Here is an 18,431-nt window from a genome sequence, read left to right on the forward strand (position 1 = left end):
AAGGGTAGCACAAGTCTAGGCTGATTGAGCAGCTCTGATCCATGAAGTTACTCAAGGACTAGGTTCCTTCTTCTTCCCCTCTACTCCCTACGGTCATGTGTTGAACGCATAAAGTTGTGTCTGCCGTGTCTACTTTCCAACTGTTGAGAAGGTGGACAGTGCTCTAAATCTGGGGAGAGTGACCTGTCTTTAAGTTGAAGCTGGTCAACATATCATGTCTGCACACATCCCTTTGGCTTTCAGTTAGATGGCCACAGCTTGCTGCCAAGGCTGGGAAATATTATCTCTAGCCCATACATCCGGAAAGAAGGGAAGGATGAGTAGGGCATGGGGTTACAAGTGGGGAAGGGAGCAAAAAGCAGTCTGATGCAGTGTATTTTAGTATTTTAAGTGTAACTCATTAAAAAAATTTTTTTTTAAATTGAACGATAATTGCTTTACAGAATTTTGTGATTTTCTGTTGTACATCAACAAGAATCAGCCTTAGGTATACCCATATCCCCTCTCTCCTGGGCCTCCCTCCCATCTCCCTCTCCATCCCACCCTTCCACTTGTCCCCGAGCCCCTGTTTGAGTTCAGTCATAGAGTAGATTCTCATTGGCTGTCTATTTTACATATGGTCTTGTGAATTACATGTTACTCTTTCCATACATCTCCCCTTCTCCCTCCTCTCCTCCCACTGCCCATAGGTCTGTTCTCTATGTCTGTTTCTCCACTGCTGCCCTGAAAATAAATTCATCAGTACCATTTCTTCAGATTCCATATATATGTCTCAGTATATGATATTTATATATCACTTCAGTATTCTTGCCTTGAGAACCCCATGAACAGTATGAAAAGGCAAAATGATAGGGTACTGAAAGAGGAACTCCCCAGGTCAGAAGGGGCCCAATATGCTACTGGAGATCAGTGGAGAAATAACTCCAGAAAGAATGAAGGGATGGAGCCAAAGCAAAAAGAATACCCAGCTGTGGATGTGACTGGTGATAGAAGCAAGGTCCGATGCTGTAAAGAGCAATATTGCGTAGGAACCTGGAATGTCAGGTCCATGAATCAAGGCAAATTGGAAATGGTCAAACGAGATGGCAAAAGTGAATGTAGACATTCTAGGAATCAGTGAACTGAAATGGACTGGAATGGGTGAATTTAACTCAGATGACCATTATATCTACTACTGCGGGCAGGAATCCCTCAGAAGAAATGGAGTGGCCATCATGGTCAACAAAACAGTCTGAAATGCAGTACTTGGATGCAACCTCAAAAATGACAGAATGATCTCTCTATGCCCCAACCAGTAATGCTGAAGAAGCTGAAGTTGAACGATTCTATGAAGACCTACAAGACTTTTAGAACTAACACCAAAAAAGATGTCCTTTTCATTATAGGGGACTGGAATGCAAAAGTAGGAAGTCAAGAAACACCTGGAGTAACAGGCAAATTTGGCCTTGGAATACGGAATGAAGCAGGGCAAAGGCTAATAGAGTTTTGCCAAGAAAATGCACTGGTCATAGCAAACACCCTCTTCCAACAACACAAGAGAAGACTCTACACATGGACATCACCAGATGGTCAACACCGAAATCAGATTGATTATATTCTTTGCAGCCAAAGATGGAGAAGCTCTATACAGTCAACAAAAACAAGACCAGGAGCTGACTGTGGCTCAGATTATGAATTCCTTATTGCCAAATTCAGACTGAAATTGAAGAAAGTAGGGAAAACCACTAGACCATTCAGGTATGACCTAAATCAAATCCCTTATGATTATACAGTGGAAGTGAGAAATAGATTTAAGGTCCTAGATCTGATAGATAGAGTGCCTGATGAACTATGGAATGAGGTTTGTGACATTGTACAGGAGACAGGGATCAAGACCATCCCCATGGAAAAGAAATGCAAAAAAGCAAAATGGCTGTCTGGGGAGGCCTTACAAATAGCTGTGAAAAGAAGAGAAGCGAAAAGCAAAGGAGAAAAGGAAAGATATAAGCATCTGAATGCAGAGTTCCAAAGAATAGCAAGAAGAGATAAGAAAGCTTCCTCAGCGATCAATGCAAAGAAATAGAGGAAAACAACAGAATGGGAAAGACTAGAGATCTCTTCAAGAAAATCAGAGATACCAAGGGAACATTTCATGCAAAGATGGGCTTGATAAAGGACAGAAATGGTATGGGCCTAACAGAAGCAGAAGATATTAAGAAGAGGTGGCAAGAATACACAGAAGAACTGTACAAAAAAGATCTTCACGACCCAGATAATCACGATGGTGTGATCACTGACCTAGAGCCAGACATCCTGGAATGTGAAGTCAAGTGAGCCTTAGAAAGCATCACTATGAACAAAGCTAGTGGAGGTGATGGAATTCCAGTTGAGCTATTTCAAATCCTGAAAGATGATGCTGTGAAAATGGGGTACTCAATATGCCAGCAAATTTGGAAAACTCAGCAGTGGCCACAGGACTGGAAAAGGTCAGTTTTCATTCCAATCCCAAAGAAAGGCAATGCCAAAGAATGCTCAAACTACCGCACAATTGCACTCATCTCACATGCTAGTAAAGTAATGCTCAAAATTCTCCAAGCCAGGCTTCAGCAATATGTGAACCGTGAACTTCCTGATGTTCAAGCTGTTTTAGAAAAGGCAGAGAAACCAGAGATCAAATTGCCAACATCTGCTGGATCATGGAAAAAGCAAGAGAGTTCCAGAAAAACATCTATTTCTGCTTTATTGACTATGCCAAAGCCTTTGACTGTGTGGATCACAATAAACTGTGGAAAATTCTGAAAGAGATGGGAATACCAGACCACCTGATCTGCCTCTTGAGAAATCTGTATGCAGGTCAGGAAGCAACAGTTAGAACTGGACATGGAACAACAGACTGGTTCCAAATAGGAAAAGGAGTTCGTCAAGGCTGTATATTGTCACCCTGCTTATTTAACTTCTATGCAGAGTACATCATGAGAAATGCTGGACTGGAAGAAACACAAGCTGGAATCAAGATTGCTGGGAGAAATATCAATAACCTCACATATGCAGATGACACTACCCTTATGGTAGAAAGTGAAGAGCCTCTTGATGAAAGTGAAAGTGGAGAGTGAAAAAGTTGGCTTGAAGCTCAACATTCAGAAAACGAAAATCATGGCATCCGGTCCCATCACTTCATAGGAAATAGATGGGGAAACAGTGGAAACAGTGTCAGACTTTATTTTTCTGGGCTCCAAAATCACTACAGATGGTGACTTCAGCCATGAAATTAAAAGACGCTTACTCCTTGGAAGGAAAGTTATGACCAAACTAGATAGCATATTCAAAAGCAGAGACATTACTCTGCCAACAAAGGTCTGTCTAGTCAAGGCTATGGTTTTTTCCAGTGGTCATGTATGGACGTGAGAGTTGGACTGTGAAGAAAGCTGAGCGCCCAAGAATTGATGCTTTTGAACTGTGGTGTTGGAGAAGACTCTTGAGAGTCCCTTGGACTGCAAGGAGATCCAACCAGTCCATCCTAAAGCAGATCAGCCCTGGGATTTCTTTGGAAGGAGTGATGCTGAAGCTGAAACTGCAGTACTTTGGCCACCTAATGCAGAGTTGACTCATTGGAAAAGACTCTGATACTGGGAGGGATTGGGGGCAGGAGGAGAAGGGGACGACAGAGGATGAGATGGCTGGATGGCATCACTGACTCGATGGACATGAGTCTGAGTGAATTCCAGGAGTTGGTGATGGACAGGGAGGCCTGGCGTGCTGTGATTCATGGGGTCGCGAAGAGTCGGACACGACTGAGCGATTGAGCTGAACTGAACTGATATGATATTTATATTTCCCTTTCTAAAGTGTAAGTCATTTTTGATACTTGTGTTATTTTATTGTTTTTTTTTCAGTGCATTTAATTAGTTAATCTTTATTGGGGTATAGTTACTTAACAATGTTGCAAGTTTTTTTTTATTTTTACCAGCTAACTGCAAGATCCTTATTTGCCAGTGGCATTGAGTGTGATGGGAGCAATTCTTTAACATTATTTTCATTATTGACTTTTTGAAAACCCTCATCTTTTGAACATTTGATGTTGTTGACTGTTGCATTCCCTCATTCAGTGAGTGAAACAGACCCACAAAGAAGCAGAACCTAGTAATGTGGAAGGAATATTTGGAGCCTATATGGTCAGTTGATCAATGAGTAGTTTCTATGTTAAGACAACTTTTGATTCTCTCTAGAATACTTAACTCTGAATCTCCTGTAGTGTAAGTATATGTGATGATGCGTTGAGGTATTGCAAGCAGATAGGGTGGGGCTCCTCAGAGGAAGAGAACCCAGCCTCCTAGGCCTAAGTCATTTTGTGATCTAGCCTGGCCACAGTGCTTGCTCTTGCAGAAGAATAGGTCTCAATGGTTAATGATTTTATAGGAGCAAAAGAAGGTAAAACTGAACAGATATAATCAGGCCAGAGAGGTAACTTAACCATAATATATCAGTTGTACCATTTCAAAGGTCAGGATTAGCCTGAAGCACATTCTTGAGCTGTTTTGCGGAATGCAAACCCCTCTCGAGGGCACAATTTCCAGATCCGTTGGAACCTAAGGAATGATGATGGTGACCTTTGCTGACCCTCCCAACTTCCATCAACTTGTGCTGGACTCTGTCAACCTTTCCCCAGTTCTATGCTGACTTCTCTTTGCTCCAGCCCCAGTCTTGCTGTTTGGGGAGATAATGCTCTGGGAAGTGTCCTTGTTGTCCTCCTTACTTGCTGCAAGTAATAAATCCTTCCTTCTGCTCTTCTCTTTGAGTCTGTCTTTTGGCTCGATACCTGCCAAGAGGTGAAACCAATTTCCTTGTAATAGTATTGCTCATGGTTTCTTTTGTCAGAACTTTTTTCTCCATCCACTGTTCTTTTTATCTCTTTTTTTTTTCTCTTCATTTTTATTAGCCAGGAGACCCTCAGCCACAATCATAGCCAAATACCACAGGGGGTCCTTCGTTGTGAACCCCAAACCTGTTGTCTTAAAGAGTATATGTTAAATTATTGCATTTACGTGTATTATATGGACAGTAAGAAACCACTCTCTGTAGTGTAGTACTGCACAGTCCGCCCCCAGTCCAACATCTTGGTCACCCACCATGTGGCTGGACAGGCACTACCTACCCAGGAGAGATAAGTCAGCTGACTTCTGTAACTTTTGCCTTTTGACCTTTTGAGTCTAATCTAGACCTAGTTTCAGTAGATCAACAAACTACTCAAAACTTTGTGGCCTGTTACTGAGCAACTAGCTGAAAGGAGACACAGTCAAGACTTTAAGAAAATACAGTTTATCCCTGGGTGCCTTGTTTAGTAGGTAAGGAAGACTTGCAGGCTAAACTTTTACTCTCATCTGAGAGCTAAAAAAGTGCCTGATCCTGGAATAGCACCAATTCATGATGTTAAATGGGGAGCCTAGAATGTACCCTTTATTCTTATTAAAGTCAGCCGAGCATTTCCCTCCTTTTTGCTTGTGTTTCTGCTGTTCGGTTCCCTTTTTACAAAAGAAAATTGGGGCTTAAGCTGGGGTTTACATTGTAGAAGAGAGCAGAATAAGGTTTGTTACTATATAGTACCTACCCATTTTAGATACTTTTGAATTGAAATATAACCCACAGAAACTGTTGGCAGACATACAACATTTGATTTCTCAGATAATTGTCAGTCTGATGTTTATTCATGCTAGATTTCTTAACATTACAAACAGGCTGAAACTTTGTGGTAAACCTATGATGTAATGTGTAATAGCCACTGTGTTCTGATGTAAAATTCTGAAATTGAGAGCTTTAACTACATTACTACTCTTAGAGCACTGACAAGTATTAGATTGAGTTAGATAATATTGTTGATTTGTATAGGTAAAATATTGCCAAACATTGACCTTTTCATATGGCTTAACATAGTAAGATGAGAATTTTAACAACCTTTGATCACTCTGCTTCTTTCTGTAAGGAGTTCATCCTTTCTCTACCCTGACAAGTAGGCTGTTTGTTTCTTCTTTACTATATTCCTTACCATCCTCATGTTTGGTAATTCACAATCACCTCTGTACCCGTGATTAAAAATATTGTGAAAGGATGTATAAAGTAGGCTGGGTAACCTTAGTAGCCATTAAAAAAAACATATTTTTCTTCAGCAGAATTTTTATGATAAAAAAGAGTTCTTAGATCTTTTGGCTAAAATTGGTAGACCATGAAACCAAGAACCATTAGTCTGGTATTTAGATTTGTAACACTAGACAGAGAATACAACTTCATGGTGGTTTGGGTTTCTCATTGGTGAAACAGTGAACAGTGTCTACTTCAGAATATTGGTATTCAGATAAGCAACAAGGATATACTGTATAGCACAGGGAACTATATTCATATCTTGTAAAAACTTACAATGGAAAATAATCTGAAAAACATAACTGAATTACTTTGCTGTACACCTTAAACTAACACAGTATTGTAAATCAACTAATACTTTAATAAAAAAAGAATATTGATGTTCAAAGACTAATGCGTTATTTTTCAAGCTTTTAACAATTAGCAGTCAGAGTAAAGGAAAGAATGTTCTTGTGTTCACTGTTAAGGAGACACAGAGAAAAGGGTCTTAAGTTATAGCTCTTCGTTTTATTTTAAAAAGATACTTGTAACCCAGAGTTGGTTCATTTGTGATTCTTTTGTCTGAATGGCTCAGTCCTTTTTGGTGTGGAAAATGGGAGAATCAGCTGGAGGACTCTGAAATTTTGTTTCATCTTCGTTTTTTACTTTGGAGCATCAAACGGATTCTTTCATTCAGAGTGATTGTCTCCAGGTTTTAAAAATTAATTATGTATGTATGTATGTATGTATTCTTATTGAAGTCCTGTTGATTTACGATGTTGTGTTAGTTTCAGGTGTATAGCAAAATGATCCAGGTATACATATATATATGTATTTTTCAGATTCTTTTCCCAAGTTATTATAAAATATTGAGTATAGTTCCCTATGCTATACAGTAGGTCCTTGGTAGTTATCTATTTATTTATAGTAGTGTATGTATGTTAATCCCAAACTCCTAATTTATCCCTCCCCTACCCCTTTCCCCTTTGGTAACCATGAGTTTGTGTTCTATGGTCTCTTTCTTTTCTTTTTAAAAAAAATCTCTTAGATCTGTTATTGAAACTTGCAGTGATCAAATGACTTTGACATGCACGTTACATTTACATTTCTTATCATCAGTCCCCTATCCCAAGGGAGAACTCAGTTTCATAAAAGTTGAGGGACTTTCCCAAATTCACAAAGCTGAAGAAGCCTAACTTGACCTGGTACCCGGATTTGGCTGGTTCCAGCCAGAGCTCATACTTCTCCTGCCATTCCCTGTTCCTCTGGTAGAATGTGTGGGTCTGTTTCTGTTTGATTATAAATTCATTTGTTCTCTTTAGTTTTTGGTATTGAGAGATTGGTGTCCTTCTTAATGATGCCTTGGGAGTCAGTTTTATCTGTTGAAATTTGGAGGTTGTGTCGAATTGCCTTTAGCCATCTGCCTAAATAGAAGGCCGATAATGACGCATCATATACTTTTCCCTTTAGTTCTCTTTTCCTTTCCACTGGAGAGGTTGTGTGTGTAGCGGTTAATAGTGCAGGCTGTGTGGTGAGAATGCCTGAATTAAAATCTGGCTCTTATTCTTACCATATGACTAGGGAATGTTACCTTCAGTAGGTTGTTGAATTAAATGAGTTGTTACATCTGAAGTGCTTAGTGTTTAGTGCTTAGTGCTTAGTGCTATGTGTTTGCTATGCCAACACGTAGCAAAATAGTGGAAGCTTGATTATATTTTTTATTATTTTTCTGTGTAAATAGTAACTCTACAGGGATACTCCCTGATTCTCTTATAGTCTGCTTATTCCTCCGGCTTTCATTGATCTTATCAAAAGGTCATTAGATTGACCTTTCAGGACAATGAGGTTAATTTCAGGTGTATAGCAAAATGATTCAGGTATACACATAACTATAAGGGAAATCTACTCAGCCTCCTCTCCTCTTTTCATGTACTTTTCACAGTATTTGGCAGATATGTGTTTCATAGTTTGCAGCTCATAGCCATCTTTTTGTTCACTGGAGGTAGGAATTATCTTCCTCTCCGATTTGAGTATTTTATTGCTTGCATAGAATTTTAGGGAAGGAGAGTAGAGAACATATTAATACTCTTTCCACTGCCATCTTCTAATAATTTTTTGATCCCAGAAGCAACCACTTTTATTTTTAAAACAACATGTTAGTAACGTAAATCTCTAAGTGATGTACTTACGCTGCCACTTCTTGCTTTTTCAATTTTAGGTATGATGCACTGACTTCCTCCTAGTACTATGGAGGACATAGTTCTCTTTCACAACATACCTTGAGATCCACAAAGAAGCATATTTCCTGCATTCCCTTATCCCAATATTTTTATGCTAGTAGTAAGATTATTGTTGTTCAGTCGCTCAGTTGTGTCTGACTCTTTGCGACCCCATGGCTTCCCTGTCCCTCATCATCTCCCAGAGTTTGCCCAAGTTCATGTTCATTGAATCAGTGATGTCATCCAACCATCTCATCCTTTGTCTTCCTTTTCTCCTTCTGCCTTCAATCTTTCCCAGCATCAGGGTGTTTTCTAATGAGTCAGCTGTTCACATCAGGTGGCCAAAGTATTGGAGCTTCATCTTCAGCATCAGTCCTTCCAAAGAGTGTTCGGGCTTGATTTCCTTTCAGATTGACTAATTTGATCTTAAAGATAAGATTACTACTTATAGTCTATTTTATTATGATGTTCTAGATGTTATATATGGCTAAACTCTGTAGCAAACTGTGATTATTTTTCCTTTTCTGTATAATTTCTTACTTTCCATAAATTGATTTATTATTTTTAGGTTTGCTACATTTTAACTAATTTATTATAGATCTTCTAACAATACCTTCAGGTTCATTTCCTGGAATAATTCCTTCCAAGAACTGTTTCAGTTCAGTTCAGTTCAGTTCAGTCGCTCAGTCATGTCCGACTCTTTGCTACCCCATGAATTGCAGCACGCCAGGCCTCCCTGTCCATCACCAACTCCCGTGGTTCACTCAGACTCACGTCCATCGAGTCAGTGATGCCATCCAGCCATCTCATCCTCTGTTGTCCCTTTCTCCTCCTGCCCCCAATCCCTCCCAGCATCAGAGTCTTTTCCAATGAGTCAACTCTTTGCATGAGGTGGCCAAAGTAGTTTCAGCTTTAGCATCAGTCCTTCCAAAGAACACCCAGGACTGATCTCCTTTAGGATGGACTGGTTGGATCTCCTTGTAGTCCAAGGGACTCTCAAGAGTCTTCTCCAACACCACAGTTCAAAAGCATCAATTCTTCGGTGCTCAGCTTTCTTCACAGTCCAACTCTCACATCCATACATGACCACTGGAAAAAACGATGGCCTTGACTAGATGGACCTTTGTTGGCAAAGTAATGTCTCTGCTTTTGAATATGCTATCTAGGTTGGTCATAACTTTCCTTCCAAGGAGTAAGTGTCTTTTAATTTCATGGCTGCAATCACCATCTGCAGTGATTTTGGAGCCCAAAAAAATAAAGTCTGACACTGTTTCCACTGTTTCCCCATCTATTTCCCATGAAGTGATGGGACCAGATGCCATGATTTTCGTTTTCTGAATGTTGAGCTTTAAGCCAACTTTTTCAGTCTCCTCTTTCACTTTCATCAAGAGGCTCTTTAGTTCTTCTTCATCTTCTGTCATAAGGGTGGTGTCATCTGCATATCTGAGGTTATTGATATTTCTCCCGGCAATCTTGATTCCAGCTTGTGCTTCTTCCAGCCCAGTGTTTCTTATGATGTACTCTGCATATAAGTTAAATAAGCAGGGTGACAATATACAGCCTTGACGTACTCCTTTTCCTATTTGGAACCAGTCTGTTGTTCCATGTCCAGTTCTAACTGTTGCTTCCTGACCTGCCCTTGGTCTAATTTGGCCTGGTGATTTTCGGTCTGCTGCCCAATGTCAGCTTCAGATTTCCCTTCACCATTGTCTGGGAGACTGTTTTTACCTCTTTTGTTTTGAAACCCTTGTTTCCTGGGTTCCGTGTATTTTGTGATATAGTTTTTTTATTTTAATGGAGTATTGTCCTCAGGTAGCTATTTGAAGAGGGTGAATGGGAGGTAAAAATTTTAAAACCTTGAATATTTGAAAAATGTTTTTATTCTCTTGTCATTGTATTGATAGTTTGGTTGAGGATAGACTCTTAGTGAAGTGAACTCGCTCAGTTGTGTCCAACTCTTTGCGACTCTGTAGACTGTAGCCCGCCAGGCTCCTCTGTCCATGGGATTTCCCAGGCAAGAATACTGGAGTCGGTTGCCATTTCCTTCTGCAGGGGATCTTCCCAACCCAGGGATCGAACCTGGGTCTCCTGCATGGCAGGCAGATGCTTTATCCTCTGAGCCACCAGGGAACAGCTATAGACTCAGGTTAGAAATAAATTTTCTTCAAAAAAATTCTCCATTATTTTCTAGCTTCTGTTATTGTCCTTGATGATTGCTATTATGAATTTTGATCCTTTCTGTGAAACCTATTTTTAAGCTTGCTGAATCTTCTGCTTGTCCCTGTGATTTTGAAATTTTATGAGCTCTGCTGATTTGGTTCTGTTTAAATTGAGAAGTAATCTTTAATTTGGGGAAATTTTCCTAAATTTCTTCTTTGGTTGGTTTCTCACTGCTTTCTCATCTTGGAACTCCTATTTTTCAAATGCTAAATTTTCTGGATGGATCCAGAAAATTATATTTCCTCTCCAGTTTTTATTTTTATTTTTTGTTTTTTTGTTTCATATTTTGGGGATATTTCCTCAGTTTTATATTCTGACTCTTCTACTGCGCTTTTCATATCTGTTTTTCCCCGTGTTTCTCTCTTTTGGTTCTGTGTACTTTATTTTGGCTGTATCCTGACCTTGTGTTATGCATGCAATGTCTTCTCTTAACACTAGGATTTTAGGACGGAGCCTGGGCTAATGTGTACATTCAGCCCTCCATCTTTAACTGAAAATCTACGTGAGGAGAACTTTCCTTTGTTTATATGAAGTTTCATAGTATTCTTTGGCCAGGATTTCCCATTGACCAACAGATTATTACAACAACAATGAACTATTTTTTTCATTTATTTAAGTATGTAGTTTACAATTTTTACAATGTTGTGTTGGTTTCTGCCATACAACAGTGCAAGTCAGCCGTAATTATACATACATCCGCTCCCTCCGTAACCTCCATCCTCTCCCTCCATAGCATCCCCCCAGGTCCTCACAGAGCACTAGACTGGGCTTCTTGTGCTACTTAGGAACCTCTCAGCAGCTACCCATCTTACATCTGATAGCGTATGTATGTTGATGCTACTTTTTCCATTTGGCGCACTCTCTCCCCCCCCTGCTGTGCCTACAAGTCGATTTTCTACATCTGTGTCTCCATTCCTCCCCTGCAAATAGGCTTGTCAATACCATTTTTGAGATTCCATATTTATGCATTAATATACTATATTTATTTTTCTCTTTCTCACCTACTTCACTCTGTATAACAGGTTCTAGGTTCATTCACCTCACTAGACCTGACTCAGATTTGTTCTTTTTTATGTCTAATATCACATTGTATATATGTGCCACATCTTCTTTATCCATTCATCTGTTGATAAGCATGTAGGTTGCTTCCATGTTCTGGCTATTTTAAATAGTGCTGCTATGCACATTGGGGTACAAGTGTCTTTTTTGATTATTGTTTTCTCAGGGTATTTGCTGTGTAGTGGGCTTGCTGGGTCAGTACCAAATTTATAGTTTAAACTAAGGAGGACCAACTTAGATGCAAAGGAGCAAGAGCTTTTTTCTCTGACTTCTCAGCTTAGGATAATGGGTCAAATAGACCTGTTATCCACCTCTTATTGAGAGGCACTAAGAGTGGTATAAAGAGTTTGTGTCAGAGCCCAGTTTCTCTTCATTTAAGATAGTGGCTCTCAAATCTACCTGCACATTAAATCATGATGCCCTGGACCCCACCCCAGACCAATTCAGAGTACCTGGGTGTGGGTTCAGGATGTCTGAATTCTGAAAAAAACTTCCCTGTGTGATTCTGATGTGCACTTAAAGTTGATAATTATTCCTCCAGGAGCTTAAAATCTAGGTGAGAGTTAGAATATCAATTTAGAGCAACACCGATTCTCTAAACCATGCAAGGCAACAATGAGCTCTGTGATGGGTGATACAGAGATCATGGGCCCAGGAACCAGGTAGGTTTTAATTAATTGAGACCATCAGGAAAGGCTTCATCAGGGAGGTGAGTTTTGAGCTAGTAGTTTTCATAGGTGGAGAGAGGGGGTTCTCTAGGCCAGGGAATGAATGCTGACTATTTTGACTGGGATGTGGAGTGTTGGCTGCTGCTGCTGCTAAGTCGCTTCAGTTGTGTCCGACTCTGTGTGACCCCATAGACAGCAGCCCATCAGGCTCCCCCGTCCCTGGGATTCTCCAGGCAAGAACATTGGAGTGGGTTGCCATTTCCTTCTCCAATGCATGAAAGTGAAAAGTGAAAGTGAAGTCGCTCAGTTGTGTCTGACTCTTAGTGACCCCATGGACTGCAGTGCACCAGGCTCCTCCATCCATGGGATTTTCCAGGCAAGGGTACTGGAGTGGGGTGCCGTTGCCTTCTCCGGTGGAGTGTTTGGAGAGCAGTAAAAGTAAAGGTTGGATGTTAGGTTGCAGCTAAATTGTGGACCATGTCTAGTGTTTTGGCTAAAGAATTTTTACTTTATCCTGCAGGTGATGAGGAGGACTTTGGGGAGGCATGGAGGATTTCCAGTGAATGAATGTGGTGTGATGACAGTGATGTCTTTGGAGGCTGAGCCAGTGGGAATAATGGCATGATGACAGTGGTGTCTTTGAAGGCTGAGCCAATGAAAATAAAGGGCATGTAGTTTGAATAAAAGGAGGCAGGAGCTGGGGTGAAAGGAAGACCAGTTGGAAAGCTATTTTCATGGCCCAGATGATAATTCTTCAAGCTAAAAAAAGAACACTGGAATTAAAAAATAACAATAATAAACATTTGTACAGTGTTTCATAATAAGTAAGTTCTCTCTCACATCTCATTAAACCTCACAGTAACCTTGTGATATTTAGCTCCATGTTTTATGAATGAAAGAAACTGATGTTCAGAGGTTAAGCTGTTGTAAAGTAACTTTACAGAAAACAGAGGGCCTGATTGGATAATGAAAGATCAGTAGTAGGGAGTTGCAAGGAAGTTGCCAGGGTGTCAGCTTGGGTGGTATCATGTTGGCTGAGGTTGGTATTGGGTTGGCCAAAAAGTTTGTAAATTTCTCACTGCCAAACTCAGTGGCAAGTTCCCAGTTGTGCTCTCTGATAACCACTTATTTTCTTCACGTGACTCCTGTTGCCTCTCTGATTTTTAAAAAAATATTTTATTAATTTATTTAATTGTGTCAGGTCTTAGTTGTGGCATACAGGATCTTTAGTTGCTGCATGTGGAATCTAGTTCCTTGGCCAGGGATCGAACCCAGGCTCCCAGTATTGTGAGCCCAGAGTCTTAGCCACTGGACCACCTGGGAAGTCCCTGCCTCTATGATTTTATACACAGTAACTTCTTGTCAGGGTGTGGTGGAAGGAAGGGAAGAAAGGGCTGTTGTCCTTTCAACTCGTCTCAGATAAAAATGTCCAGCCCTTTACTGAGTGTCTTTGGTTTTCAGAAAGTGAAATTTTGTTGGATTTTGGAAGGCTTATTAGCCTGGGCATGGATAGTCTAGATGTGGGGGCTCCAAATACAGGACTGAGGACCTCATACAGAGGAGCTCTGCCTTGAGGGGCAGCCATGTAGGGTAGGGTAGCTGAGTAGCATAAGCTGTAACTGGGTGGGAATCGTTTTCTCTTGTGATTGAGACAGGAGCCACAGGGAAGAGAAGTGGGGAATGGTAGTGTAGGTATCAGAGAGCATCCTTGTAGTTCTGGTGGTGAGGTTGCTTATTAAGATTACATCCTTGTTACAACTGGAAATTGATGCCATACACCACTGTGGTAATTCATTTTGTTCAAGTCTGCCATGCCTATGTGCTTGTCTATTTGTGTACCAAGATCCTGAGGCAATTTAAATACCAGCCTAAACTAGCCATGCAGGTGATGAAATGTACTTTTCCCTCTGAGATATTTGTTTCTCTGCAATCAAATAGCAGTAGAGTGTGCCAGCAAACCAAGGGATTGGCAGGGAGGGACAAAGGAGTGGATCATCATGGCGGTTTGGATTAGGTTTTCTTATCAAATCCTGGGACTTGGAGGAAAAGGATGGGGCTAGGGAGAAGGCAATGGCAACCCACTCCAGTGCTCTTGCCTGGAAAATCCCATGGATGGAGGAGCCTAGTAGGCTGCAGTCCATGGGGTCGTGAAGAGTTGGACACAGCTGAGCAACTTCACTTTCACTTTTCACTTTCATGCATTGGAGAAGGAAATGGCAACCCACTCCAGTGTTCTTGCCTGGAGAATCCCAGGGACGGGGGAGCCTGGTGGGCTGCCGTCTATGGGGTCACACAGAGTCAGACACGACTGAAGTGACTTAGCAGCAGCAGCAGCAGGGAAGAAGAGGAGGTTGAGCTTTCATGCCCTGTCCAGGCACTTTCTGTCCGGGTGCATAGAGTAACATTCCTCAGCTCCAGCTGTCAGAGTAAAATCTGTTTTTGTAATTTGGAATGACTGGCGTCCTTGGATAATTAACATGTTGCATTTTATTTCAACTGTTAATTTTCTTACTTTAGAACACTGGGATCTTCAATGGCAGGAGAAAGAGTGATCAGAAGACCGAGATGAATTTTAACACTATTCTGGAAGAGATTCTTATTAAGAGGTCACAGCAGAAAAAGAAGACGTCGCCCTTAAACTACAAAGAGAGACTTTTTGTGCTCACAAAGTCCATGTTGACCTACTACGAGGGTCGCCCAGAGGTAGGAGACAATCAAAATTTACTTTGCTGCTTTCTATGTTGATACTGCCTTTTGACACTGACATTCCTCACACCCTCCAAATCTTATGCAATAAGCTTTAGGTTAATGAAGTTAAGCTAATGATTTGTTAGCTAATGAAGTTAAGCTAATGATTTGAAAGAAAAAGTTTAGAATATGGATGGACATTTTCACACGTCTGTTAATTATGGGTTTAGTATACGTGGGTATACATTTTATGTTGGCCTACTGAATTAATCTGTTAGAGGAAATAAATTCCTACATCAGTTTTAGATCCTTGTGGAATTCATTAGGTATGTTTTGTAAATGACCTTTTCGCATAAACTCATATTATGTATCAAAGTCTTCTTTATTAGCACATACAAACTGTGTCTATGTCCATCACTCTATATGAATATTTCTTCACTACTCGGTGGAAGTCACTTAAAACTGGTTAGTGATTTGATGAAGTTGACTGGCAGCAAAACTGTTCAACTTTTTTGGTGCTAAGCAGCTAGTACAAAGTTCCTTTGATGGGAGCAGGGGACAGTGGCTCACTGAGAACCTGGTTGGTGAGCAGCTGGCATGGGGTTCATGTTGTCATCCAGCTCCTGGCTCTTAAGTTGGTTTGTCCTCTGGTTCTACCACTCGATGAGGTGTGTGAGTGTAGAGTAGCCTCTGACCCACCTTTTTCTTCCTGCCGTGTTGGGGACTCATCATCCAGTACTGCAGGTCCAGCCATGTTCTCCCTTTTAGACATTTTCTCGAGTCCCAGGGGATGGCTGGAGAGACTGGGTCACCCTTGTTTACCACATGCCGTGGTCTAGTTGTTTACTAGTAGATTGTTGGTGATCTTGATGTTTTGTTTTATTTTACTCTACTTTTTTTCTGGAGTACCATCTTCAGAAATGGATTTGCTTCTTTTTGTTTTTGTTTTACTTCCACTAATTTCTCCCACTGATTTCTCTGTGTTTTGGTTCCCCCAGTACAGACAGAATGACATTGCTTTTCACTGGTGGCCCTCAATTCTGTTAATTTCTGTTGTGGCTTGTCATTGTGACCTGTGGAATTCTGCAGGTTCATATAATTCAGTCTTTTATCCACCTTCCTAAATCCCCATAATGCTGAAGACCCAAACTTCAAAAACTCAGTTGTAAAACCTGACCTTAGATGAAGCTATTTTTAGTTTTTATCTTAGTGGATATGGGTATATTTGGTAATAATCATGTGTTTAATTGAGTGGGGCTGTCCTAGTTCTTGCTGTGAGTGTTATGTGTGGTATATGAGGTATAATACATTTATTAAATCTGAAAAATTCAGGATTCCAAAGAGTTTCAGGTAAGACTAGAAATATGAATTATTTTAAAATCTAAAATAAAATTTAAGGGAAACATTAATACATTTTTGCTGTATGATAATGATCTGTTATAGTTTGAATAGTATAATAAGAAAAGAATAGAAATATTACAGTAAACATGGGTTAATGATGCTGTCTTTTGTGCTCCTTAACTGAATTATAGAAAACAAATACTGAAACAACTTGCTCACCTCTTGCCCAGCATAACTTAATATTTTTCTGTACTGGTTTTAAAATCATGCTTAATTCTGCAAACAAAAATAAATGTTTCACAGTGTTAAAAAAAAAAAAGTAAACATGGGAAAGTGTGGTCCTTTACTAACCAAGAAAGCCTTGGAAACCTACTTTACGTATTTAGAGATATGGACTGTTACAGTTGAAATTCTTTGTAATTGTTAAGTCACTTTGAAGATGATAAATGATAATACAAAGATGATACAAAGTTAAAAAGGCCCTCATTGCTTTAGCTTAGGGAGAATAAAGAGAAGAGTGGAAACCCTCTTGTTTGACAACCTGACCTGCTGTCTTTCCTGGAAGCAGCTTCAGCCACCATGAGAACCAGAAAGGACAGAATGAGGAAGTTGTCACAACATGTAAAAAAAAGCCCAGCCTCTGACACTTATCATCGATTTACTGTATAGCACAGGGAATTACCTTGCCTGGAAAATCCCATGGACAGAGGAGCCTGATGGGCTAGTCCACGGGGTCACAAAGAATCGAACACAACTGAGCGCACACACCGACACACAGGGGATTATACTCGATATTTTATAATTTATAATGGAATATAATCTGCAAAAAACCTGAACCACTATGCTGTATACATGAAACTTACATGATATTATAAATCAACTATACTTTAATGGGAAAAAAAAAGAATTCATCTCCTTTCTGGCTACTGATGACTGGCCCAGGGAGCCTAGTCGCATTAGCTAGTTCTGCCTGAGCCCTTACTTATCCCAGGAGCTGGGCATTTTTATCCCTCCTGGATTCTTTTCTCAGGAACTGATGTTCATTGGGACACTTATGACCTTCAGTTGAAAATATGATTACAGATTTGCTTTCCTCCCACAATTAAAAACAAATGTTTACCTATATTAAAAAGTTTGGAATTTTAAGATAAGAATCTGAATTCTTCATAAAGTAAAGGTTCTGATATACTGGGCTTAATTCCTTCATGACAGCTCTGAACCTGGCTTCTAGGTAAGCCCAGTAGCATGTCATTGTAGTGTTTCTTCCCTGTTTGGGTTAATGTGCCCAGTTTTCTGTTTTCCGTGGATCAGTGTTCTTGTTACCATCTCCCTTACCTTAGAAGCTGTGATCTAAGAAGGGCTGTAATGTGGGTAACCCATGGAAATCAACAGGTATTTTAAAAATATTATTTTGTTACAAATATAAAACTCTTTTAAGTGGATAGCCCCAGATATATTTATTTTAGTTGTTCATATTCTGTTTTAGAAGAGAAACAGTGGGTAGGCTACTGATTGATCTAGTAGCTACGTGGTTTCTTTATAGCTATTAAGTGACTCTTATCCTTTATTAAAAGTCTCAGTTAATCACAGTGTGAGTCAGACATCAGTCTTCTCCAGGTTTTCTACTTCCCAGCTCCTTTGATATGATGGCAGCAGGACTTTACTGAAAATTTTCTTGTACCCTAAGTACAGTTTATTGTACTTTTCGAAGTATGCCCAGGAATTCTGGGAAATTCATTGGGAAATTCAGTCAAGCTGTTTCTTCCAAATGTGATGTTGGAAAACTTGTGTTTTAGTTTCTGCTGTGGTTCATTTTTTGGTTTGTCCTTCTTATTCGTTCTCAACTAGCTCATATTTCTGCATCTTCTAGTGAACTGATAAATGATCTTACTGACAATTTATATTGTTTGCTCTTCTTGTAATAACACAGCACAGAGGACACTGTGATCTTGCTTTCTGATTAGGGAACTAATCACATAGATCAGACCACCTCATATTCTGCTGGAGCCTCCACTTGGTTTTGAGATGGAATCTAGGGAAGAATAGGACTGGAGTTTAATCAGAAAAATGACCTATTAAATAATAGAAAACAAAGAATGGTGAGATTTCTATATGATGAGATGTTTGAATACAGAAATTTCAAGTT

General features: G+C 40.0%; 1 protein-coding gene and 1 non-coding gene across 8 annotated transcripts in view; one reads left to right on the forward strand and one right to left on the reverse strand.

Moving 5' to 3' along the window:
* The window catches only part of TEC (tec protein tyrosine kinase), a 169,939-nt gene that overhangs the window by 40,682 nt on the left and 110,826 nt on the right, over positions 1-18,431 (forward strand). For all 7 annotated transcript variants that reach the window (XM_086405869.1, XM_086405871.1, XM_086405864.1 and 4 more), the window contains one exon: positions 14,774-14,959. In XM_086405869.1, coding sequence (XP_086261995.1) covers positions 14,822-14,959 — 138 coding nt within the window. In that variant the 5' untranslated portion in view covers positions 14,774-14,821. The remainder of the gene's footprint in view (positions 1-14,773; positions 14,960-18,431) is intronic.
* Positions 10,368-10,439, reverse strand: TRNAG-GCC (transfer RNA glycine (anticodon GCC)). The gene has a single exon. It is a non-coding gene; the product is annotated as a tRNA-Gly (tRNA).

This window comes from Bos grunniens, chromosome 6, assembly GCF_055505025.1.
Source record: "Bos grunniens cultivar Pamir isolate PY7600 chromosome 6, Bosgru_T2T1.0, whole genome shotgun sequence".
NCBI lineage: Eukaryota > Metazoa > Chordata > Mammalia > Artiodactyla > Bovidae > Bos > Bos grunniens.